The sequence below is a fragment of the Ictalurus punctatus genome, chromosome 12 (assembly GCF_001660625.3).
Source record: "Ictalurus punctatus breed USDA103 chromosome 12, Coco_2.0, whole genome shotgun sequence".
Lineage (NCBI taxonomy): Eukaryota > Metazoa > Chordata > Actinopteri > Siluriformes > Ictaluridae > Ictalurus > Ictalurus punctatus.
In genome coordinates this window covers 11306605-11333489 of record NC_030427.2, presented here as the reverse complement: position 1 = coordinate 11333489, position 26885 = coordinate 11306605, and the positions used below count along the sequence as shown (strand labels likewise).

General features: G+C 38.5%; 1 protein-coding gene across 2 annotated transcripts; it reads left to right on the top strand.

Annotated features, from left to right (window-relative positions):
* The first annotated feature begins 1210 nt into the window (after positions 1 to 1210).
* On the top strand, positions 1211 to 26648 carry LOC108273352 (synaptogyrin-1). Of its 2 annotated transcripts, none has more exons than XM_017482522.3 (4): positions 1211 to 1403; positions 16865 to 17102; positions 19507 to 19652; positions 21530 to 26648. In XM_017482522.3, the coding sequence occupies exons 1-4, from the start codon at positions 1305 to 1307 to the stop codon at positions 21752 to 21754; spliced, it is 708 nt and encodes a 235-aa protein (XP_017338011.1). In that variant the 5' UTR covers positions 1211 to 1304; the 3' UTR covers positions 21755 to 26648. The 2 variants fall into 2 exon arrangements, with proteins under 2 accessions (XP_017338011.1, XP_017338012.1); XM_017482523.3 differs by lacking the exon at positions 21530 to 26648 and adding an exon at positions 19838 to 20021 and having other exon boundaries at positions 1223 to 1403.
* The last annotated feature ends 237 nt before the right edge of the window (positions 26649 to 26885 follow it).

Here is a 26885-nt window from a genome sequence, read left to right as displayed (position 1 = left end):
TAGAAACCATAGCACGCGGACAGTTTCTACAATATGATTGGTTGTGGATAGATGACGCAAAACATGCGCGTCGGCTGGGGCTTTGTGTTGCAGTACTGATCTTCACCACTAGTGGTCATAAATGTTTTTTTTTTTCTTTTTGTTGTAACTGATAAAATTGTTGCGCTTAATTTTATTTTCATTTTAATTTTAATTGGCTCTGGAGCACAGTATATACATTATTTTGTGCATTCAGTGTACTTTTTATTTTTAAAATGAATGCCTGGTGGCATTCAAAAAACTCTAAGATCCTGAAAATCTTAGACAACACCTTTTGGTGTAAAAAATAATTACCTACCTACCTACCTACCTACCTATCTAACTAACTAACTAACTAACTAACATTAGCAACAACAATTAGCCTATAATAATAATAATGTTTTTTAAATGGGTAAGGAACCTTTCATACCTTTAAGAATCCGGTCAAATAGGAAATAAAGAAACAAAGGTTAATATAAAAGCATAACATAAAAACAAAGCACAATAATTAAAATAAGATAAAAATGAATTTGCCGGTAAAAGTAAATAATAATAATCAAATAGCCTAAGAAAAACTAGTTAAATGCTAAAGTGAAAAAAAAAGCTGTTGTAGCTGTTGATCTGTTAAAATCAGTGATGGATGAAGGTTGAGGATTTTTTTATTTATCTATTTAGCCTATTTATTTTTATTGACATTTTTTAATGCATCCAAACTTTTTATTCAAAAAGTCTATGCATAAACAAACAAACAAACAAAGCCTATTTATTTATTTATTTATTTATTTATTCTTTAATGAATCCCGTTGTTTTTTTATTTAAAAAAGCTTTACTTTATTTTTTAAAAATAGCCTACTTTATTAAAAAATAAATTATCTATTAAAATTCAGCTTAATTTTATTTGCTCAGTAACTGAAAATAGTGTGCATTTTCATAGGTATACAATTTTAAATAATAAAATAATAAATAAGAATGTTAATTTGCTGAGTGAAGTCTTGATAGAGATGAGATATTAAGTCACTGAACATCTAGTAAACAATATATTTTATTATTATTGTTGTTATTATTATTATAATAATAATAATAATAATTATTATTATTATTATTATTAGACTATTAGCCTATAATTACTCTTTTTCAAGCTCTCCAGACCTCGCCGTGTAACAATTGCGCGTTCACAATAATTGTCGCGCGCTGGAAGGCGCGCCTGCGCGTTCACGCGAGTACGAGTGCAATCATCCTTCTTTTTCTTTTTCTTTTTTTCCGAGTCCATCTCTGTCGCGGGGAAGATGGAGGGCACGGCGTACGGAGCGGGCAGGGCCGGAGGAGCCTTCGACCCCCTCACGTTCCTCCAGCAGCCTCACACCGTCCTCCGCATGGTATCTTGGGTGAGTGCTTTTATTAACAATTTCCACCCGTTGTTTTTTTTTTTTTTTTTTCTTAATTCAAAATCATGCTGATGGCCGGCGCGTGAAGGAAGTCGCGCGCTCGGCACTCGCAATGTTTACGCATCGCGTGCCTTAGTAGCCTGGTGCTTGATTGTATTAAAACATTAGTGCATTCACGAAGCCTGTCAAGGTGACTTGTTCTGTATTATTATAGGCTGCTTTTCTCTGAAGGATGGATGCTGTTTTGATCAGAGCGCGTGCAGAATGACAGCATCTCGCGGTCAACGTGTACGTTTTGGCCATGATGCGAGGAGGATTCTTTGATATCCTGTCTCGTGCGTGTCGGTCATGTTTCATTCAGGATAACACACTTGAACACACACTTCACCCACTTATAGGACTTCACCATGGCACTGTACAGCAGCCTAATTGTGTCCAAAGGGAGGGAAATCAACAGCTGAGGCAAATGATGATGCTTCAGCGCTAGTGTTTTTATTCTTTTAGACTGTAGAGACTACTGAAGTTTGGAGATAAATATGTTGTTTTCTTTCTTCATAAATGATCCTTATGCACGTCACTGGATTTCAGCAGTGACATTTGAAGTGTGCAGTAACTACATACAGTACAATGCTGCTGCGCCTGATATGCTTGTCCCAGCACCACTCATTCGATCATGTCACACACAAAAGCTAAAATCTATTACAAGTCAATAGGTCAAAATCAGTGCTGCAATAAGAGTGATGTGTGGGGCAGACTATTACAGCTAGGTGGTCTTGTGTGGTCAACAGTAAAGGCTTTTGGTCCGGAGAGTGCAAGTTTGAATCCCGAAAATGGCCCACAAGAGTCCAAAAGAGCAAAACTGTTCAGGCTTTCAAGGAGGGATCGGCAACACACTTCCTCCAGGCACAGCAGCACTTGCCTATCATCGGCACCTGTGAGCTCATGAAGTTGGTGTTACACCACCGCATGATGCAGCAGGAGCAGAAGTTTGAAATGATGCGGTTTGCTGGTGATAGCCTTCACCCCTTTCATGCTGTGATACTGCTGAATATCAAACATAAAATTTGTAACCAATGAGAAAGTAAAGTGCCAGTAAACGTAAGGCAAATAATAAAAGCTAGTTTTAAAAAAGTTTTTAGCAGTTAAAATTTCAATCATTAAAGTGCACCTATTGTGGTTTTTCTAATATTACCTTTCATGTAGTGTGCTATAGAGCTGTTTGTGAATGTAAAAAGTCTGCAAAGTTTCAAAAATCAAAGATTCTGAACAGCTGAAACGAGTCGTTAGTGATTCCAGACTTTACTTCCTGTACTAGCCTACGTATCTTTGTAACAAAAAGCCCCGCCTCTGGTCTTCATCGGCTGCTTGCTGACAGACAGAGCTGAAAATCGTTATGGTAGTGGGCGTTTCCTTTTTGAAACACGCTGACAGCAGTAGACCAATTACAACAGACTTGGACATCTGACCAATCAGAACAGAGTATCGTCATTGAATGCAGGAGTTTAGAATGAGTCCTTTAGAATGGATCATTTAATGAGTCGTTTGTGACACTGGAGGGGAAAAAAAGGTTACGCTGCAGTTTAAATTATGAGCACATTAAAGTGTTCTTTGATCTTGGATGCATGTAAATCTATTGTATGAAACAAAATTATTCACGTTTCAAAACCATAATAGGTGTGCTTTAAAATCATGGATCAAGGTTGATGAATTTTTATGTATCTTTCTGTCTGTCTATCTATCTACTTGTAGTTTCTCCTCCAAAAGAATTTTTGACTCTGAAAAACATCAGCCCAAATGAAGATCAAATCTATTGGGAGTTTCACTCAGTGTAATCGTAATCACCTGACTTGACTGTCACTGACAGGCTGCATAGATCTACAGTCTGGGCTGGAAAGAAATCAGCCCCAGTCTAGACTCTTCATCCTAATCTGTTTATTTTTCTTACAATCCTTGGTGTACTATTGCACTGAGTTCCACAAAAATCCATAATAGTCCGCTTTAAGATGTTTATTAACAGCAAGTGAACCTATATGTTAGGTGTACCTTATAATATGGCTGATGAGTGAAGACACAAGGAGTTGTAACTAAAACTGGTATAGTATTATACTATACTATGCTGTAATATACTATTATAACTGGTGTGTTATAGATATCTGATTTGTTTTCTCGACTTATTCTGGGTCCTTGTGATGAAATCATGTCTAGGAGTGTCTGTATACCAGAGACAGAGAGAATGATTACATATTAATTGAAGTATACAGTGTATTGCCTTAAAATCATGGTCTCAAGATGTGGAGAAATGGATAAAAAATTTGACGTGTCGTTTTTAAATCAATAAAAATTGTAATCGTTGGCAAATTGTTGTGTTGGTATGAGAGGGATAATGCTCTTCGGGTCATGCTGTTTGCGGAGAATAATCAATTTTGGTGCGTAACAGTAACTCTTTCTTAACAGTTCTTAACACTATTTCTCAGTCCCTCCAGGATTTGGCGATTTTATAATCGCAGAAATTAACGCAAAATCAAGGAAAATCCGCAATATTTGGAGGAGCTTGCAATTTGTCTAAATGACCGCAGATTTGGGCAAAGTGTCACAGTTTGCAAGTGCAGACTAGATTTTAATTGAAAACACAAAACCGTAACTATAGAACTTGTGGCAAAAACTAAGGCAAATAATAAACATTAAGCAAAGACCATTATCCCGACGGCAGAGAAAAACAAACGTAAGACGAGGAGTGCAGTGCAAACTGTAACTAATATACACATGAGTGCTTGTTAACATGAACTTGATTCAGGTGCAGTGAGGTGCAGTGGCTGCTGGGAACTGTAGTTCAGAGTTCCTTCTCTGATATGACAAATAATGCGCATTCAGTGAAAGCCCCCTTTGATTCAAATGCGTCGAACATGAGTACAGCTAAAGCATCTCATTTACCAACAAGCATCACTGCGAAAGGCCGTGCAAAACAATTTTGTGCAATTGCGATTTCAAACACTTTTCTGCAAAAAAGCACACAAAAAAAAATTCAGAAAAAAGTCACAGCAAGATCAAGCATTTTTGGCCACAACATAAAGCTAATTTATGAAATTAAAGCGGTAATACGTTCACAACCTGAGAAACAGGTTTATTACAACTTCTGCCACCATTAAAACCCAAGGTCAGGTCACGACTAAGCTGCTAATGAACACGAGCAATAGCAATGTAATGTACTGTATATATGCTACATACTGCATACTGTATGTTTACCCGTATGATCTTAGGAGTCCTGAGGCTGTACTGATTTCTTACTCTGTTTAACCTAACGCACATAAAATCGACATCTTATGACCAGAGTGCGCGTGTTCTTTTCACTGCATTTACATGCCTGAGGCGAGAACATGTGCTCCAGTTTCACTAGTGTCATGGTACAAACATATTACGATCATTGAAGAATTTTTCACAATACATGATATGTGTCAGAATGCTTAGGCTTTAGTGAAACATTAGTGAAATGTTGAAACTGCTACAAACTGTGGCTTCGGTAATACTTTTTTCTTTTCACTTCTAGAACAGTAACAGAGGCAAAAAGATGAGGAAGTGAAACAGCTGGTACAAAAATCGGTCTTAGCAATTTTCACTGGTGTGAAAAGTGTGATATGAAATGAAAGCACTGCAAATATTCTCAAAGTGAAACCCTAGGCATAATTTTTCACGACATGACCAACAACTGATTCACAGAGTTCAATACGAAGACACGTACGGAAGCCCTAGGAGGCCGTGTGTTATTAGCTTTTTCTTTCTTGTTTTCTCATGATCGCGACATAATTTTATCACAAAATCTTGCGCCTTGTGAACGAGACTGGTGTTTGCATGCACGTTGGCGTCTTCGCCATCGCCATCATAAATGTAATAATTCCCCGCTGTAGACATGGACTTTATCTCAGAGAGAGGTGTTTCTTTCTCAAGTGTCAGACGCTAATGTGGAAGATGTCAATCACTGACCGCTTTTTCATATAGAGCTAATATAGCTTGAGTGAGTCCCTGATCAAAGTAAAAACAAATTTGTTCATCCATGATCCTGAGGGACTGCGAAAAGCTTTTGCTGCCTCCAAAACAATAAAAACATGTACTTATGTCGAGTACCCACAAAAATTAAGTCATGGTCAAGAGAAAACAACTTTCGTTATGTCGAGATCTTGAGAAAACAAGAAAGAAAAAATAATAATAATGCATGGCCTTTTAGGGCTTTTGTAGACACAAGCTAAAAGTCTTCTGTCAGAACTTCACTTCAGGAAGCTGTTCCCACCCAAGAGCAGCCCCTAAGCAGAGATAAAGGTATACCCTAGCTGTAATCAATCACCAAAATGTTATGTTTGCTGACATTTGCGTGCTTACTTTTGCACTGGAGCTGTGAGTCTGCATTAGCTAATACGCTTCCATAAAAACAGTGCTACACTGACTTTCCAATGTAGTTTTTATGAAAAAAATGATGACTTACGATAGTCAATAATAATATACGTCACAAACGTAATTGATTTGTAAACTGATTTTCTGGATTAGAAAATTTACTAAATTTTTTTTACATAGCACAGCTTGATATCATTTCTACTGAACCCCTAAAAGGTCATGATGGGATTTCTTTTTCTAAATAATTCTGCATTTTTTTTTTTTGTCTTAATAGTTTTGGCCTCTTGGATCCAGCTAATTGATAACCAAAAAAGGGAATGCCTAAATTATACTGAGGGAACTACTGTTTATAGCTGCTATAATGTAAGAGATAAGAGGAACTCATTTGTTTTGTGGATTTTCACAGCCTTAAATGTAACTGTACTGTACTCGGATAAAAATTATGATGTATCGTTCTTTGTTGGCCGTCCCATCACTGATTTCTTTCCTACAACAGCATGCTCTGTCATGTTTTCTATTCCTTACATAATAAGTCAAAATGCATTAAAGCCCTACTTGTGAACCGTGGAACTTTCTGTTCGAAGGTCATCCCGCATTATTTTGTTGGTTCTTATGAACTCTGTGATTCAACTGTGCCAGTGTTTCTCAACCACTGGGTCGCGGCTCAAAAATGCATCATGGGTCATTGTCTGCTGAGTTGCAAGATCTTTTCTGAGTACAAATTGCCAGTTAGAACTGTATATTTGCAATGTTTACGGCAACAGTGACCTTTTGCGGAGAATCGTTTTAATTTCTCAAGGTTTACGTAAACAACTGTAAGTAAAAGGCTGACGTAATTTATTAGCTGTCCAATCATAGACGTCTTTACATAGCGTTGATCTTACGTATGTGCTAACTCCATGCACTGTGCTAGTCTGAACACGATTCATTGTCTGGAAAAATGCATACTTGCTTTAAACAAAAGCACGTAGTCGATTCAGATCCTGCTGCATCAACGTTCGCATGTACAAACCGGACTATACGAAGTAAGGCTTTAATGTTACAGTGGACGAAAAACCACAGTATGCTGAGTGTGGTGAGGTTTTGGCCAGCGAGTCAATGAAGCCTTCCAAACTTGAACGTCACCTTCAGAGTAAGCATCCAACTTGTGTGGGTAAACCAGTGGATGACAGGCGGACCATGGATGACTGCCATTCAAAAAAAGTGGGACGCACTGGGCGAAAGATACCTCGTCTGATGTCTCTGTGATTGGACAGGATGATCACAGGACACAGCAAAACAAACAGCTTATGTGCATTTTCCCCCTAAGACCCAGACCATGTGTGGCCATGTGTGTTTTTAATTTCTCCTTGATATTTGTGTTTTGTAACAAATAATAATTATAGAAACAGTACCATGTATTAGAGTGGAGAATAGTTCTAATAAGGTTATACCTATAAACAATAGCACAAAAAATACCAAAAAAATGTTCTGTCGTCCTTAGCTTTAATTAGCATTGTGTTAGATTTATGTAGCTAAATTAGAACTAAAACTAATATTTTGAAATAAGATCCTGGTCAGATTACAGTATTTTGTATCTTCATAATTAGTGTTTTACTGTTGTTTAATGAGTTCTGAATTTGAAGGGGTGCACAGTGGCTTAGTGGTTAGCACGTTCGCTTCACACCTCTAGGGTTGGGGGTTCGATTCCCATCATGGCCCTGTGTGTGCGGTGTTTGCATGTTCTCCCCGTGCTGCGGGGGTTTCCTCCGGGTACTCTGGTACTCCAGTGTCCGTAGTGTATGAATGGGTGTGTGAGTGTGTATGTGATTGTGCCCTGCGATGGATTGGCACCCTGTCCAGGGTGTACCCCGCCTTGTGCCCGATGCTCCCTGGGATAGGCTCCAGGTGACCCTGAAAAGGATAAAGCGGTATAGAAGATGGATGTATGGAGTTCTGTGTGAGCCTCAATTTGGTAGGGGTGACATCAAGTCTTCTTCCAAAATATCATTTGAATATTTTCTTCCAAAATATCATTTGAAATGAGCTATCTGATTATCTATAGCTTCTATTATTGTGGCCAGTTCCAGTTGTTCCAAATTCTCAGGATTCTCACCATCTGTCAGTGCACGCAACCTTGGCGTACCCATGAGCCACCAACTGTCCTTCTTGCCTTCACACACCTCACAGTCCCTCTGTGCCTCTAGCACTGCTCGGTTGGACCCACCATCTCTCAGTGTACAAGGAAGATATGCATCAAAGCTCTTCTCTGTCTTGGCACTTCGAAGGATGGAACAAACATCCTCTGGCTATCCAAACAGCTGAGACTTCAACAGCTTGCTGTCTTCAAATGAAGACATAAGACCTACCTTTTCACTAAGCACTTAAATTAGCACTTTATTACAGTATTTTTTTTTTTTAAAGTCCTTATCTTGTGTTTTTTCTCACTGTACTAACGGTATTATTAGTATTAGTCTGACAGTATTGTAAACTGAAAAATCTGATCTAATAATCTAATGTTGACAAGCCTTACGAGCAAAACGCACCAGTAAGCCAGTCAACATTGTGTAACAGTTAAATGAGTTAATGAGACATGTACTGCTTCAACACGTTGTGATATGATGTTCTGTTGATGAGTGTAGCGTTTTAAAACTAGCAAAGGACAGAAGTAGCAGTTAGTAATTGAACACAAACCTCTCATTATGTTATTTTGCTGCTTATCGTGAGCCTCGCCACTGACCACTTACGTAAAAACAAGTAATGTGGAAGCACTGCACTGTCATTCCTACACGCTTTTCTAGCACTTCAGGAGTTGTTTACGTTGCTTTAGAGACACTGCTGTCAGTCAGTATGCCATGTGACATGCCCACAAAGCTGTGATCATGCAGAAAACAGGACTTTTCGAAGCTTTTACATATAATTCAATAGCATTTAGGGGTATATATTTCTGGTAAATGCTTATTTAACGACATATTGACATCATAAAGATTCTCTAACATTTGGAACCATGTTCCCAGGAGGTTTAAGATGCCGTTCTGGTTAAGATCGGTGTGTGTCGTTTTACATCTTTTGTAGCAAAACCAGAACACAAGTCAGTCAGTCACATAGACAAACACACAAACAGTCTGCTTCTCAGCCCCATCATTACAAGGCCTGTGTGTTGCCATGGCAACATGTTGACACAGCCACAGGCGCAACACTGCTGACGCACATGCTATCCCATAATTCTTCTGTGCCGCAATGGGATCATCGCCCCGTAGACAGACTTATCATGCAGGGGGGGTATGGACCGGAAAATCAGAAATGGTTGACAGGGGAAATGAGAGAGAGAGAGAGAGAGAGAGAGAGAGAGAGAGATGCCTGTACAAGTAGAGAGTGTGTGTTATCTTGACTCTTAGACTGACTGCAAAGAAACAGATTGTTCCTTCACAGCTAGGACACAGTGCGACAAATTTTGCAGTGACAGCAGCTATGTTTTCGTCTCACCATGTATACGCATATATGATAAATCCAGTGTACTTCAGCAATTATTGTAAAGGTAATAAAAATTGCAGCGTAGTACACAACATTTCCAGCCCTACAAGATGTATGATACAAATGTCCTTCACTACAAGCCCAAGATTAATGACTAATTAAAAGAAAAAACCAACATAAAGTGTCATCAGAACAGCTTAGATGCACCTTGGCATTGATTATACTTGTTTTAAACTGCGCACACTTGTACACATGATGACTGCTACACATATCCTTGTGCACATCTTTTGCACAGAAACTAAAGCTGGTGCAATACGAACATAAACAGTGGAGATGCTATACTGTAGTATCATGTGACAGGGTGTCCGCAACTGACTAAAAAACTAGCCTTGGGTGTCAAATCGCATACTCGTATACTATTCTACACAGTTATTGAGTACTAACACTAAGTTATTAAGATTAGTGGTTGAATTTCAAAAACCACTCATGTAGCCTATAAACTTACCAAAAGGTCTGGATCTTCTGCATTGTTGAATACATTTGAATGTATGAATGTTTGAGATACGGTCCATGACAACAGTCACGATGACAGCGGAAATTTTGTCAGTGTGTTTAACATCGTTGTACATGAAATCACTAAACATTGTGGGAAAAAACATTCAAAGTTTTGGCTCTGACATCTAATGAATGTCACTTTTAATCCCCTAGATGTTCGTAAAGTAGGCATGTGAGTTTGTGAACAATGCCTCTCATGGTCTTACACACTGTTCCAAAATCTCCCATAGGTGTGCAATTGGGTTGAGATTTGGTGAATGTGAAAGCCATAGCATGGTTTTCATTCTCATCAATCGGATCCAGTTAGCTGCGGATGGGGGCAGGGCCATCCTGGAAGAGACCACGCCCATCAGGATAGAAATATTGCATCATAGTATAAAGGGAATCAGTCAGAAGAACTTTGTATTGATTTGCAGTGGCGCTTCTCTCTATGGGGATAAGTGGAGCCAAAATATGTGTACACAATAAATAAATTCCCCCCTACAGGACTGCTAGTCAAATTAATCTGACTAATTTAAGCTAGTTACAATTTAGCTAGCTGGCTGAACAACGCTCCAGTAAAGGTCAGGAGGTAGGAGAGAAGAGGTCACATAAAAGTGTCCGGTTCACCATCAGGTTTCAGATGTTATGCTCTATTTATTCTCGTATTCATCCCACAGCATGGGTCAGACTGTCACAATGACTGAATGAAGCAGATTGTCTAAATGTTTCAAACTGACTTTGCTGATCTTACAGGGCCAGTAATGTTATACAGCATTTGACCATACAATGTAGAAACATTTGAGCTCAGAGATACAGACACAGGAGTGTGGTGTGTGTGTGCGTGTGTGTGTGTGTGTGTGTGTGTATGTGTGCGTGTGTGTGTGTGCATGGAGGACGGCGTGTACTAACTTGACAGTGAATAGAGGAGGATAGACAGGTCGAGGGCAAAGAGACAGCAACATTGTGAGCAAGAAAGTGGGTACAGCAAACTACACAGTGTTTTTTTTTTCTTTTCAGTTTTGAGAATTGATCTGTTCCTTCACATTGACAGTGTTAGAATTTTTTTTGATATCAGCCAGCTAAATTTTAAATACGCTACTCCAGCAGTAACGGGATTGGTTATGTGAAAGTACACTGCTGTAGCTTGTTACGCAGCTAGCATAACATTTTTTACCTATGGTCAGGCAAGCAGAATTTGCTGTTATTACAAGGTTTCAGTTTGAATATTTTGGGTTGTGAGGAGGTATTTACAGAGCTTTTTGTAGAGGCAGTTCAAACAAGTAATTGATTTTACATTTATACGATTTCTACACACACACACACACATAAACACACACACACACACACACACATGAACATTGACTCATGCAGCTAAACTGCTCTTTTACTTTTTTCAAATCTCAAGATTTTCATACATTTGAATCGTTTGAACAAGAAAGAGAGAAAGAAAGAAAGAAAAGGTTGCTGTCTGTTCCAAAGGTGCGACAAAATAAAAAAATTATAATAATTTAAAAAAGGTTTTAAAAGAGAAAACAGTATTTCATTACTGGTTTTATAATCTACTGAAGAGTAAGAGTGATCCTAATAACAAAAATATTGGAAATATATTCTAGCAAGTACCTTAATAATTTAATTGAATACTCGCACTGCAGTGTGGCATTTAACAGAAATGTCCATAAGCCAATATTGTCATATATCACATGCAGGATATTTATTATCCCATGGATTTTTAATACAGATCCATTCCTGGTTTAATATTGGGGTTTACATTATATTAAGATGGAGGATAAAATAAAAGAGTATTAGCGTCATAATGAGATTAGAGATTATGTCTGAGTTGTTCTTTATTCATCCTGTTTATTAAATTCATCCAACCATCCGTTTGTCATCCCCGGCTTAATGCTGCATTCGACTTAACTCAGGAGCACTCATCATTTTTTGAGCTACAAAGTGGAGAAAAAAATGTACACCAGCTAAAATGACTGATAATGAGTTTATGATGTACAGTTCTCAAAACGGTGTGGTCAATATTATACAGTTGCAATCAAAATTATTCAGCCCCCACTGCAAATCAGGTTTATTGTAAAAATGTACAGACTTTCAGCTGTTTGCAATGAACAAATCAAACAAAAGCTATTGAAATAGTTCAACACAACTTCAAGTGGTCTCCCCCCAAATTCAACTGAAAATGCAACTTATAATGAGTTCTCCAGTTTCCAAATTATTCAACCCCTTGAGTAGAATTCCTCACAACAGCACAAATATGCAAAACGGGTGTTGTCTCACGCACACCTGATGTATCTAATCAAGGGCTTCATTAGTTGCACCAAGTGTGCTTGATCTGGAACACATGAAATACCTGAACTGGCTAGGGGTATAAAATGTATGAAATACCTGGACGAGGCAGAAAAAGGAAGCTATCAACGGCTGCAACCAGATTTCTGAGAAGGCAGGTTGTGAAAAACCATCAAGTGACTGCAAAAGACCCGCAGCAAGACTTGGTAACAGGCACAAAGGCACCAAGATGTACACCGCTACTGACCCAAAAGCACAAGAAAAGGTGGCTGAAAATCATATAAATAAGCCACAGAAGTTTTGGGATTCTGTTCTGTGGAGCGATGAAACAAAACTGGAACTTTTCAGCATGATGGCTCAGCGGTATGTCTGGAGGAAGAAGAAAAAGAAAAGAACACTCTGTCCACAGTCAAGCATGGTAAATGGTAAAAATAAATGGTGGTGATGCTCTGGGGCTGTTTTGCATCCTCTGGCACCGGAAACCTGTAGCATGTGGAAGGCAAGATGGATTTGTTGAAGTATCAGGACATCCGAGTAGAAAACATCATGCCGTCTGTGAGGAAGTTGAAGCTTGGGTGTCGTTGGACCTTCCAACAGGACAATGATCCCAAGCATACCTCAAATTCTACCAAGGCTTGGTTGTAGAAGAAGCCCTGGAAGGCCATCACAGTCACCTGACTTAAACCCCATAGAAAATCTCTGGTGGGATTTGACGAAGGCGGTTGCAGCACACAAACCCAAGAATATTACTGAACTGGAGGCCATTGCTCATGAGGAATGGTCTAAGATTCCTCAGGAACTCTGCCAGAAGCTCTGCATCTCATTTGCAGCAGGTCATGACAGCAAAAGAGTGCTCTACTAAGTACTAAAGACGCTTGCCATGAAGGGGTTGAATAATTTCGAGACTGGAGAAATCATTATAAGTTGCATTTTCAGTTGAATTTGGGGAAACCACTTGAAGCATTCGTTGTGTTGAACTATTTCAATTGCTTTTGTTTGATTTGTTCATTGCAAACAGATGAAAGTCTGAAAGATTTGCAATGGGGGTTGAATAATTTTGATTGCAACTGTATATTTAATTAATTTATATGTCTATGCTGACTGATCTCAAGTAAATAGTAGTGAAGTGGTGTTTCGTTGACCGTTGACTTGCATGAGCGGCCATGTTGACATGTCATTGTTTTCCGAACTTGGAATTCAGGACACCTTCCTGAGTAGGAATTTCTTTTTCTGAGTAGGAAAAACTTTTTTCTTTGTAGTCAGAGGTCTTAAATTCCAAGTTATGAGCTTTACGCGGCATACTAGTTGAAACAGGGCTAATGTGTGCGTGTGGGTGTTAGGGACAGTAAGGACTGATAATCAGAGAAAGACAAAGAGGAAGAGAGAGAGACAGAGATGAATACTGAGATAGACAGTGATCATTCTTTCTGTCACTCCACAATAAGCTGTCCTTTAATATCAGAGTAGCAGTCAACAGCCAGCTGTGCAACCACGGCACCCACCAGACGCACCCACCGCTCTCTCTCTGATCACCACACACACACACACATCCCTGCCACTGTTGGCAAACAAATGCCTAGGGCGCAATACACACACCCACACACATGCACACTAAAACAGTAATCTTTGCCTCAGGCGAAACAAAATGCTTCCCCATAGGCAGTGGGTCCAGTGATTAACTTCTGAAACTTTTACAACTTCAGCACTATGGGGGAAAATAAAACACAAAGCAAAGAAAATTCTTTTTTTTTTCCAACTTAGGAAAGTTAAAGAGTGAAAGATAACTCCTGTTCAGCATCATTTATGTTCCTACTCCACAGTAACACAGGAGGCACAGGAGAATTCATCACTGTCCAGATCAAATAATGCAAAACGAGCCTCTTCCGTTCTGAGTCCTGACGACCTCGCTTATTCAATTTAAGCTAAAAAGAGGAAGCGAGGGTTGTGGTCACGCTTTCTGCTCCATCAGTAACTCTTCTGTGTATCCGTTTATCACCCCGAACCCATCTGTTCTTCTAAAATAAGCACCACCTGCTTTGGAAATGGAGAAATTCTCCCCAAAACCTTGTAGTTTCACAGGTTCATGTTTTACTCATTTTATTCCACAGCATTTTAAGGAAGTGATTCTTTGAGTATGTTTAGAGAATAGCATCAACACTCTCGACCAGAGGCCAAAAAATGGAATTTCCACCTGTTGTGGGGGTGCTTGTCTTCAGCATTGTATTTATTTGAGATGTCACACTCTACTGTAGTGATTCATGACCCATATGAAAGTAGACACTCAAGGCTTTAAGAATTTGCAGTTTCTCTAAAAGTATTTTTTTTTACCTAGCCTACCAGGTTTATATGTTATAACTTGATTGTGGTAGTTGTATACAGTGTTTTATTATCAAAAAAGCTTTAGTTATGCTGTCTCTTTTATCTCTGTACCAGTGTTATTGTTGAGATGTGTGAATTGTTTGCTCATCGGGGGGCTCAAACCCCTCCCCTTTCCCTTTGCCCTGCTCACCAGCAGCCAAACACAGAGTCACGATACTCTACACACAGAAACCCAACCGTGTCCTGACTCATCTTATAACAGACTTGCAGCAATAAAATAATTCATTTGTTTCATTTGATTGAAAGAGTCCTATAAGTCGATTTCCATTTTGCTGGTAAAATGGAAGGCTGCGTACTAGGGCTGCCAAATTGCGAGCAATTTGGCGATTCGATTCTTATTTATATGGTTTTGATTCGATTTCGATTTGCTTCAAGATCGATTAGTTATCAATATCATTTAAAATGTTAGTTTTACAGACATGGAATGCATGTTTTAATATAAATGCTGGTAATTGAAACCCTCCTACTTAGCTATATTACTGAAATACACATTTACATTAACAATAGGGCCCACACAATTATGTTTAATTATTTTTTACTTTTACTTTGAGTAACAAACATTGTAACAAGAAATCATAACCATGTGCATACAATGCACACAAACTACACACTGCACATTACTGTAAAAAAAAAAAAAAAACATTGCAAATGTGCAACACTGAAATTCATTAAAACATGTTTAAGAAATAAAACCATTTTCAAAATTCCAAACCATAAAAGATGGCGACCTCTTCAGGACGAGAGGCGAACTACAGATAACATTCACATCCTCTCGAGTAAAGCACGAGCATTACGAATCGTTTGGTTAAATTGAAGCTCGATTAAAATCGGAGAATCGATATTTTTTAGCCAGCCCTACTGCGTACTATGAGAAAGGGTTCAAATGTGTTTTAGGGCTGTCTTTTTCAAGTTGTGCATAAAAACTAAAGCATGTAATATAGTGAAGAAGGAAATAATTGCAATATTTGTATTGTAGAAACTTTATTGTTTCTATAGTAACAGACCACAGGGACTGTGTAGTTGTTAATAAAGTTGTGAAGGGTTCTGTGAGATGTTTATTTAGCTTCTTTTTTTTGGTCTCCAATGTCAGCACTTTGTAAGTTTGTAAGATGGCTGGCTTTGTGGTTTCTCAGCTGCCTTGTTTTTCTTTTTGTCTTATTATCTTCTTAGAGATGGAAAACAGACAGGCTGGTAAGGGACTGTGTGTAGCCCCTAATGTAAGTGAGAACAGTAACTAACCTTTTTTCGAGGACATTCCATAACATTAAATGGAATTAAATGGAATTACAAACAGATAAATATCAGGATGCCTATTTCTTTAATAATTTTTATTATTATTATTATTATTGTAGACAAATTGTTGTGGTGTAAGAAGAATAACACATGACAGGATGTCATGCTGTTATTGGAAAATAATAAACTTCTGTGTGGTGACCCCGAGCCACATCACACTACCATTGAATATTATACCATAACACCATGCACAATTGTGTTTTATTCCTTTATTGAATGCATCCTTCGTGATGTCATAATTCTGATAGGTAGAAGTGAGCTGCATGAAAAATCTCATTGTGGAATATTTGATCAAATATACGTATGTAAATATGAGCTCAAATTGTAGCTAACATTGCCGAAGTTCATTTTTATGATTAAATTTAATATTTTAGCATGGGTAACTTTTTAGAAAGCGTTACTTGCTGAGCTGATTAGTTCCCTCCCTGATATAAGAGCTAAATCTTTTCTTAATCCTTAAAAATTCTTAAAATCCAAGCTGACAGCTAGCACGCGATTATATGTAAATAAATTTTGATCTGTCAGCCCGTACAGGATTTCTCTGACTTTTTTGTGTGACTGTTGTAGCCAAAAATACTTGATTTTGCTGCAGCTTGTTTTCAAAATTTTTGATGCAATTGTGGAGTTTTTTGTGCTTTTTTTTTTGCGGAAAACAACTCGAATTGGCGAAATCGCAATTGCACGAACTAGTTTTGCACGGCCTTTCGCAGTGATGTTTGTTGGTAAATGAGACCTTTTAGTTGTACTCGTGTTGGACGCACGTGAATCGAAGAGGGCTTTGACTGAATGCGCGTTGCGATGACGTCACATGACACGTCTGGGTCCAAATCTGCGGAAAATCTGCAGTAATTTAGAAAAATTGCAAGCTCCTCCGACTTTGCTTGATTTTGCATTCATTTCTGCGAATTGCAGTCCGGGAGGGACTGATCTGTATATGGTGCACAGTAATGATGAACGATGCATAAATAAATTATTATGTGTTTGTTATTATCATGATTTAATATCAGTACAAAACTCTTATGGATTCGATTACACTGACACACCCATGCTCTTTCTCTTTATCTCGTTCTCTCTCTCTCTCTCTCTCTCTCTCTCTCTCTCCCTCTCTCTCTCTCACCCAGCTTTTCTCGTTAGTAATATTTGGCTGCATTGCTAATGAGGGCTACGTGAACAGGCCGGATGAGGTGGTGGAGTACTGCGTCTTCAACCGGAACCAGAACGCCTGTAACTACGCTGTAGGTATGGGCACGCTGGCCTTCATTTCCTGTATGGCCTTCCTGGCACTGGATGTGTACTTCCCTCAGATCAGCAGCATAAAGGGCCGCAAGAAAGCCGTGCTCACCGACATCGGGGTGTCAGGTGAGAGAAGTTCCTGTCCTGGATTAAGTTCATCTCCATGCTCATTTAATGAAGCTGAGGGTATAGCATTATGTCATGATCTGACAGAAAAGGATATCCGAATTACTGGTAGTTATATTGTTATGGTTAAATAAAAAAAATAAAACAAAAACACTTTCCCTAACTAACTAACTAAACTAAACTAAAAGGTATAGTTTGTCGACTGTTTCACTCTTTCCTAAATCAAACTGGCCATGATCCATTACTGCACATGTTTGTGGGATTTGTCCTGAATTTGTGCCCTTGTTAGTGGAGGATAAAGACGCACTGAACGCAGAGGCGTGAAATATTGTGGCGGTGTGCAGTAAACAGTAAAGGACAGCGGTCCTTTATGAGCTTTTTGTGAGCCATTGCAAATGCACACACACACACATGCACACATAAAATGGCAGTTTGAGCTTTATTGTTATCCATAAAACAATCACAGACACACACAAATTCTAGCACAGTAAAGGATCAGTATGAAATTGAGAAGAGAATCAGAATAGATATGAAGGCAGAAGGGAAATCTTTAAAGCAAGCGGTACGGCTAGTTACGATCTTTTCATCCTGTTTTATTTATTTATATTATATATATGCCACGTGCTTGCAAAGATGCATGTACAACCATCTACAACTACACAATGTCTACTCTATACACCCATCTACATCTACACACTATATCCACTTTGTACACCCATCTACATCTACACATTATATCCGCTCTGTACACCCATCTACATCTACACATTATATCCGCTCTGTACACCCATCTACATCTACACACTATATCCACTCTGTACACCCATCTACATCTACACAATATCCGCTCTGTACACCCATCTACATCTACACAATGTCTACTCTATACACCCATCTACATCTACACACTATATCCACTCTGTACATCCATCTACATCTACACAATGTCTACTCTATACACCCATCTACATCTACACACTATATCCACTCTGTACATCCATCTACATCTACACAATGTCTACTCTATACACCCATCTACATCTACACATTATATCCGCTCTGTACACCCATCTACATCTACACATTATATCCGCTCTGTACACCCATCTACATCTACACACTATATCCACTCTGTACACCCATCTACATCTACACAATATCCGCTCTGTACACCCATCTACATCTACACAATGTCTACTCTATACACCCATCTACATCTACACACTATATCCACTCTGTACATCCATCTACATCTACACAATGTCTACTCTGTACACCCATCTACATCTACACACTATATCCACTCTGTACACCCATCTACATCTACACAATGTCTACTCTATACACCCATCTACATCTACACACTATATCCACTCTGTACACCCATCTACATCTACACACTATATCCGCTCTGTACACCCATCTACATCTACACAATGTCTACTCTATACACCCATCTACATCTACACAATATCCACTCTGTACACCCATCTACATCTACACAATGTCTACTCTATACACCCATCTACATCTACACACTATATCCACTCTGTACACCCATCTACATCTACACACTATATCCACTCTGTACACCCATCTACATCTACACAATGTCTACTCCATACACCCATCTACATCTACACATTATATCCACTCTGTACACCCATCTACTTCTACACATTATATCTGCTCTGTACACCCATCTACATCTACACAATATCCACTCTGTACACCCATCTACATCTACACACTATATCCACTCTGTACACCCATCTACATCTACACACTATATCCGCTCTGTACACCCATCTACATCTACACAATGTCTACTCCATACACCCATCTACATCTACACATTATATCCGCTCTGTACACCCATCTACATGTACACATCATATCCGCTCTGTACACCCATATACATCTACACAATGTCTACTCTCTACACCCATCTACATCTACACACTATATCCACTCTGTACATCCATCTACATCTACACACTATATCCACTCTGTACATCCATCTACATCTACACACTATATCCACTCTGTACACCTATCTACATCTACACACTATATCCACTGTCTACACCCATCTATATCTACACAATGTCTACTCCATACACCCATCTACATCTACACATTATATCCGCTCTGTACACCCATCTACATCTACACATTATATCCGCTCTGTACACCCATCTACATCTACACACTATATCCGCTCTGTACACCCATCTACATCTACACAATATCCACTCTGTACACCCATCTACATCTACACAACGTCCACTCTGTACACCCATCTACATTAAGAAGTAGCGATGCTTTAAAGACACTTTAATATTTTGTCCTTAATGTGTTAACTCTGTCTCTCTCTCTCCTCTCTCTGTTTCACTCATTCCAGCATTTTGGTCCTTCGTCTGGTTTGTGGGCTTCTGCTTTATGGCCAACCAGTGGCAGGTGGCAAAACCTGAGGACAATCCACTGAAGGAGGGCGCAGATGCTGCTCGCGCTGCTATCACCTTCTCCTTCTTCTCCATCTTCACTTGGGTCTGTACCTTCACTTACTGCATCAGAGAAACATTAATCACACTCCTACTCACTGCAGAGAGGAACTTATTGGTCTCCTGGAACTGTCATGGAGCTGTGGTCACCATATTTAGCATTTGTTCCTTTGCTCATATGTTTTCTCCATCACTGTGCGTATGTGTTTGTTGGGTGTGTGTGTGTTTCAGGCAGCCCTTACATGGTTATCTTTGGAAAGGCTACAATCTGTGAACTTTGAAGAGGAATACCTCAAATTATTCCCTTCCCAGCCCCAGCAATCTTATGTCTAACACGCCAACACAGTTGCACAGGCTTACACACCCAAACACACACCCACACACACACACACACACACACACACACAAACACAAACACACGCACAGAAATTACTTCTATGCTTTCAGTCGTCTAAGTGCCAAGCTATTAAGGAGGATGTAAAAAATGAATGTGTTGTGCACATAACATTTGTTTATTCACTATTGTTTGTTAGTTTATTGGTTTATCTGGTGATGGATAACAAAGAAGTTTTGAGGAAATGAAAGGTCGTTATTTCTGAAGATGTTGTAGCCTGTTTGTTCAGGCCCTCTAGTGGTGTGGATACCAGCATCTACAGCCTGTCTATTGTCCAAAAATAGCTTTCGTTAAAACGGGGTAGAAACAACAGTTATAATACAGTTTATTTAGTCAAATGAAACATTTTTATACTATGAACTATTTTGGTACAAGTCTGTCCTTTCATTTAAGTGAGTAATGTGTAGTACTTCAATTTGGGGAGTTTGCATGTTCTCCCCGTGCTTCAGGGGTTTCCTCCAGGTACTCCAGCTTCCTCTGCCAGTCCAAAGCCATACAATTTAGGCTGATTAGTAGTGTGTGAATGTGTGTGTGTGATGTTGTGCCTTGCGATGGGCTGGGCCCCCGTCCAGGGTGTACCTTGCCTTGTGCCCCAATCTCCCTGGGATAGGCTCCAAGCTCCCCCTCAACCCTGTGTAGGATAAGCCTTATGGAAAATGGATGGAAAAAACAGGATATTATCCCATTTTCCCATCTGAACAAAGAGGATTACAGACAGTTTTCATTAGATCTCAGTAATGTTTCATCAGGTATTGTCATTAAATTTACATGACTCAGTTTCTTTAAATTTGTAAATGTTACTGAAATAAATAAGGGATTGAAACCTGACAGTGTAATCATATATAAAGTTGCAGTAACACACACCAGTTATATAGTATGATTTAAAGCTGATCAGTTGAGGTTCACTTTATGTATTCTCCTTAAACGTAAATTTAAAGTTAAACTCCGAAGCTCTTTTTTTAACTAACTGGATTTTCATGAATACCGTATTTTTTGTCCTTTTTTTGCCCCTGCAAATGATTTATAAATAAATTTGTTTGTATTCCAGCTTAATAAATGAAAGCAATTCAGCCAGGTTTTGTAAATTAAATCCTGCTGCGTTTTTAATCATTAGAGGTTAAATTGAATTCTGCTTAAAATAAACAAGGTTAAGTCTTGTTTTATACGTATCTGCCAAAATACACACGTAACTCTTACTTAATTACGTCTTCACGTTGTACTGCATTAATTGCTGCACTGTACTAATCATGCTCTCGCTTTTCTTTCTCTCTCCCTCTCACATCCTTACACCAAACCCTTCTTTGATTTGCACTTATTTACACTACTATTGCTTCAATTTCTTTAATGGATCATGGGTTTAAATCCTTTGTCATTATGCATGTCATGCAATGATTTAAACCCAATTCCATCTTCATTTTTTTTATCAACAAACTTGATTTTTTATTTTTATTTTTTGCTTACAACCTATTCTGCTACACCTGGCATTCCATTTAACACCACCCCTTCCAAACTAAATCCCCTGCGGCCAGGCAGGACAGTCCTTCCTGGCATTCCAGCGCTTTAAGTTGGGGGCGGATTCGGCGCTTTTCTCGCAGGACTACACCGACCCGAGCCAGGATGCGGCCGCCGCTCCATACAGCGCCTTCACCAGCGGCGACGAACCCGAGAGCCCTGGAGGCACAGGCTCCTACCAGCAACCCAATGGAGAAGGGATGTTTGACGGGTCCGCAGGATACCAGCGTCAGGAGTACTAACTATATGGAGGAAAGGCAGGAGGTGGAGCTGTGTTAGTTCTGCAAGGTGGCGTGGAGTTATGTAGGAAATGTTTCCAGCCAGCACCACACATTTGACCAGTTAAGAATGTTTTCAGCCATCTAGACAGTTTTATTTGATTTTTTGAGTGTCGTCATTTTGAGTGTACGGCTTTAGTTGTAGGGTTTGAAAGAAAGAGTGATGAAAAAAGCAGGGAGTGAGGTTAGCTTTTTAAAGAGCTATACAGTGTGATCATACCGGTTTGCCTTGAACCATTATTTTGTCTGGTGTCTTGGCTGAGTAATCAAAACCATCTCCTTGGGGTTACTTAAAATAGACATATTATGTTCTGCCAATAAGCAAGCACAGCCACGGAGCCTATGCTGAACAAATTACACTATTGATTGGGATCTTATATTGAAGAATATAGATAAAATATGACATGAATAGCTGTTTCATTCTGGAGGCAGGTACCTGTTCCATTGTATTTAAATAGCATTTCAACCAAAAAGGAAGCATCACATTTGGGTCACCCTTTAGTCATAAATCTTTGAATTCATTTTTAAGTCATAACTTTTAGGGTAGCCAGTGAATTTGCGGTGGATTCACTAGTTTATTTTTGGTGTATGTGAGGATAAACCCTAAACTACCAGAAGCTATTTATCTGGTGCTAAACACAGCACAACAGTTCACTAAATAACGTAGCTAACTAGCAAGCCAAACTTCATGCAGTAACCTAGCTGAATGTTAGCGAGATTTTTTAAATTGTATTTACTTCTGCCATTTTAAAAGCACAAATTTGAACAGAAACATAGCTGTTAGTTACAAGAAAAGCAGTTTGCTTACCATTTGAAATATCCACAAATTCTAAACTAATAATTCTAAACTAATCCAAATTTTCATGTGGTCAGGTGAATATGGAGAAGAGTCCTTACCCAAGCCAAAAAAAGGAATCACACCGGTTAAAACAAATGAGAAATCCAATACACAAACAACATTTTCATTAGTGACATGTAGAAAACATGGCACACTGAAAAGCAAAAGCTTTATTGCTTGAGCTTATTAATGAAAATCATTCACTTTTAATAGCAGTTCATGCCGATGCATTGCAGTTTCACTGTGTGATTCCATTTAAGACAGAAAAGGAACCACACTGGTTAAAAAAAAAAAAAAAAAAAAAAAAAACGGAAATACAATGCACAGTCTGCATTGCTTTTTTTAATTAGTGTCATGCAGAAAACATGCCACACTGAAAAGCAAATTGTTCATGGTTCATCATTCTCTTATGTTGTTTGGTCTCTAATGAAAAACAGCAGATCAGCGGATGTTTTTTAATCATGAAAAACCGAATTTATGTCAGAAGTAAATATATGTATGAACTAGAAATCCCACTTTAAAAAAAAAAAAAAAAAAACTTGAAATGCACTAAAAAAAAGTCTGTACTGCTTTTCATTAGTAATATGTACAAAATGTGCCACACTGAAAAGCAACCCGGCTGAAAAATACTGTAGAAGCCATAACAGAAACTCTAATGGTTTCCACTACAAATGCCATTATAAACCATCAGCTAACCATTAAAACATTTACCATTATTGGTCCTTAATGGTATCCACTAGACATAATTTTCCACCAATAGAAGGCAACAGATTACCAGTAGAGACCCACAGAGACCATTACAGTTTTAAAGCCAATACAATTCGTTTGTAGTGGTTTTTCAGCAGGGATTCACTTCACTGCATTGCCCTTATGTCACTTGATCTCTTTTATGAATAACAATCAGAAGTGCATTATATTTCTAATATTCATGTTCTTTAACCAGTATAATTGTTCCTCAAATGGAATCTTGTCCATATGTGAACAGTATTCTATAAATATGATGCTCCTTTTTGGCGAAAGTAAAGAACCTTCAAGGGAAGCTGTCCTCCAAATGCCAATATTGTCCAAAAATGCTGTCAACCTACAAATCTGCCTTCTAATTGGAACATAAGTTTGTGCCCCAAAAAGTCTGCAACGTTTATAATTTCATAGCATTTTAAGACAGTGCTTATGAGTGTCTTCACCTGTGTGTGTATGTATGATTGGAAATATGTCTTAGAATCTGGATATTACACATTTTACGAGCTCATTGTGACACTCAAGACAACGGTCATGTCACTACATTGTCATGGAAATGATCAAATAATATTGGAAACCATATGGAAAAAAAAAAAAAAAAACACTGCCGCTAACACACGTCAGATCCCAGTGCCTCCATTTGCACCATGCAGATGAGGTGTGTGCGTTATGGTGTCAGGATTACCCTATGTCTCTGTGAGTCTTTGTCTCTATGTGATGATGGGATGAAAATGGTGGTTGTAAGGAGAATAGCTCTGTGTTCCATGTTTCATTTATTATAAAACATGCCCTTGTTGACTTCGCTTCACGACTTCATCACTTGATCCGACAGCCCTTGTTTTTCCGTCATTGCTAATTAGCTGTTTTCCTAGCTAGTATGCAAGAACGTTTGCTAACTAGCGTGCATGCTAACTAGCTAGCTTATTAACTAGCTTGCAGAATAAAGTTAGGTCCACTGTTGTATGTTGTATAGGTGGAGTAAATGGCTATATCTGGATGCAGCAAAACATCTCTAAAAATGAAAAAAAAAACAAAAAAAACACAGCACCTTAAATAGTACTTAAAACTCATCTACAGTGCTGTGAAAAAGTATGTACTTTTTTACATACTAAATTGTTTCAGAAAATAAAACAAAGGCAACCTGAGTAAACAAAAATACAGTTTTTAAATGATAATGTTATTTAATGAAGAAAAAAAGTTTTCCAATACCAACTGGGCCTGTGTGAAAATGTATTTGCCCCCGTAGTTACTAATTCCCCAAATCTATGAAACTGCATTCATTATGTGGTTTAGCTGGACTAGACGCAACCAGGTCTGATTACTGCAAACCCTGTTCAATCAGAACAACACTTAAATAGAACTTTTTCAACAGCATGAAGTTGGTTAAAAGGTCTTACCCAGTAACACACTATGCCAAAATTATAAGAAATTCCAGGAAGAAGGTGATTGAAATACATCAGTCTGGGAATGGGGTACAAAGCTATTTCAGAGGCTCTGGGACGCCAAAGAACCACAATGAGAGCCATTATGTCCAAATGGAAAAATTCAGCACGGTAGTGACCCTTCCCAGAAGTGGCCGACCTTCCAACATTCCTACATTTACAGCTATACAAAATTACAGTGGTCTGTTACAAAGCTTTGACACTTGAGACTCCTTCAAAATAAAAAATGCACATCAGCACTTCAAATCAACAATTACACACGTTTTTTAATACTTTTATGTGGAGAGTTCACAGAAGACTTCCCTGTGTCAGTTGTTTCTATACAAACTATAATGTAATAGAATGAGTGCACTAATAGAAACTTGTGATTTGCATTGCTAACTTGGTTAGCATGTTACTGGAACACCTCGAGGTTGGCAGTTTGATTCCCGCCTGTGAAGGATAAGCGGTACAGAAAATGGATGGATGACCAATCTTCTATGGTATAGATTGGTTGAAAATGGCTTGTTTCTGTGTTTCACTCTCCTATGTTCACATTTTTCAGCCTGGAAATTAGCTCTAGCAGAACAGAGATATTCAGCTCTGCCCTTTTTCTTTAATAGGCAGCTCACAAGGATGGGTGGGGTCATTCAGTCCATCTTGCATACAGTAGGGGGCATATATGGGTGCACGATGGTTCAGTGGTTAGCACTTTCATCTCACACCTCCAGTATCGGGGGTTCGATTCCTGCTGTAGCCCTTTGTGTATGGTGTTTGCATGTTTTCCCTGTGCTGCAGGGTTTTTTTCCGGGTACTCCAGTTTCCTCTCCCAGTCCAAAGACCTGCATAGTAGGCTGATTGGCATGTCCAAAGTGTCCGTAGTGTATGAATGTGTATGTAATTGTGCCCTGCAATGGATTGACACCCTGTCCAGGGTGTACCCTGCCTTGTGCCCCATGCTCCCTGGGATAGACTCCAGACTCCCTGCAACCCTGTAGGATAAGTAGTAGAGAAAATGGATGATGGATGGATATATATATTAATAAGGAGATGTCAACAAGGGCATGTTGGTTGTGGTCATGTTAAAACCACAAACAAACAGTTCACTAGGTTCAACATGTAGCCAGATAAAAACCCACACCTCGATTATTTCAGTTTTACAATGTTAACTAACATCAGCATCTGCAGCTTGGCATCTTGATTGCAATTCTGCATTCATACTCAGATTCTTCTCCAGCATCGGTCATCTTGGCTATCGTTTTTTAAAAATAAATGACACAGGCATATGTGAATAGTCATGGCTGTAAAAATGAAGCTATTTATCGAAATCATCCATGTTGTCTGTGCTTGTAGAGCTTATTTACAAGATAACAATGAAATCACTGTTTGATTTTTTTTTTTCCAGACAGAAAATATTTTTTTGCTTAATGTGTCTGGAGGAACTGATTCTTTGCTCCAATGTCATTTCATATAACAGTATATATGTAAATCTGTAATTGAATATAAAACTTTATTTTAAAAACATTTAAGATGTGAAAAGTATACACAACTCTATTGTCCTTCTCTGTCCCTCCTGTATTTACGTGAACATCTCTCGCCCCCTCTCTCTCTGTATTGAAGGTTGTTTTGTTTTCCCTGAATTCACATTCTGAAAATATGATTTTATTTTGGAATATTACACATTATATGAATCTATATAAAACAGTTGGCAGATGAACCTAAATAGCTATGTAGGACTGTGTGACCTCTGTGTTATTCTAGATAGCTACATAAAAACAAAAAGAAAACGAGTCTATTGAGTGCTACTGTTTTTTGGTGTAATGGATTTTATGTATATTTAAAACACAATAAAGAAATATATAACCAAAATAACTTGTTTAGTTTTTGTTTTTTTTAAACAGAACTATAGACATATTTATGATGAAACACAAACATCTACAGTTGTGAATTATTCATAATGAAAAATGAATTAATATCAGCTTTACAGTATTACTTTTACACTATTATGGTCTTAAATGCTTAATATTTCCTGTGCATATCCTGTAATGTTGATTTCTGTTTAAATCATATCTGTGATTTTATTCGTGGATCACTTTCT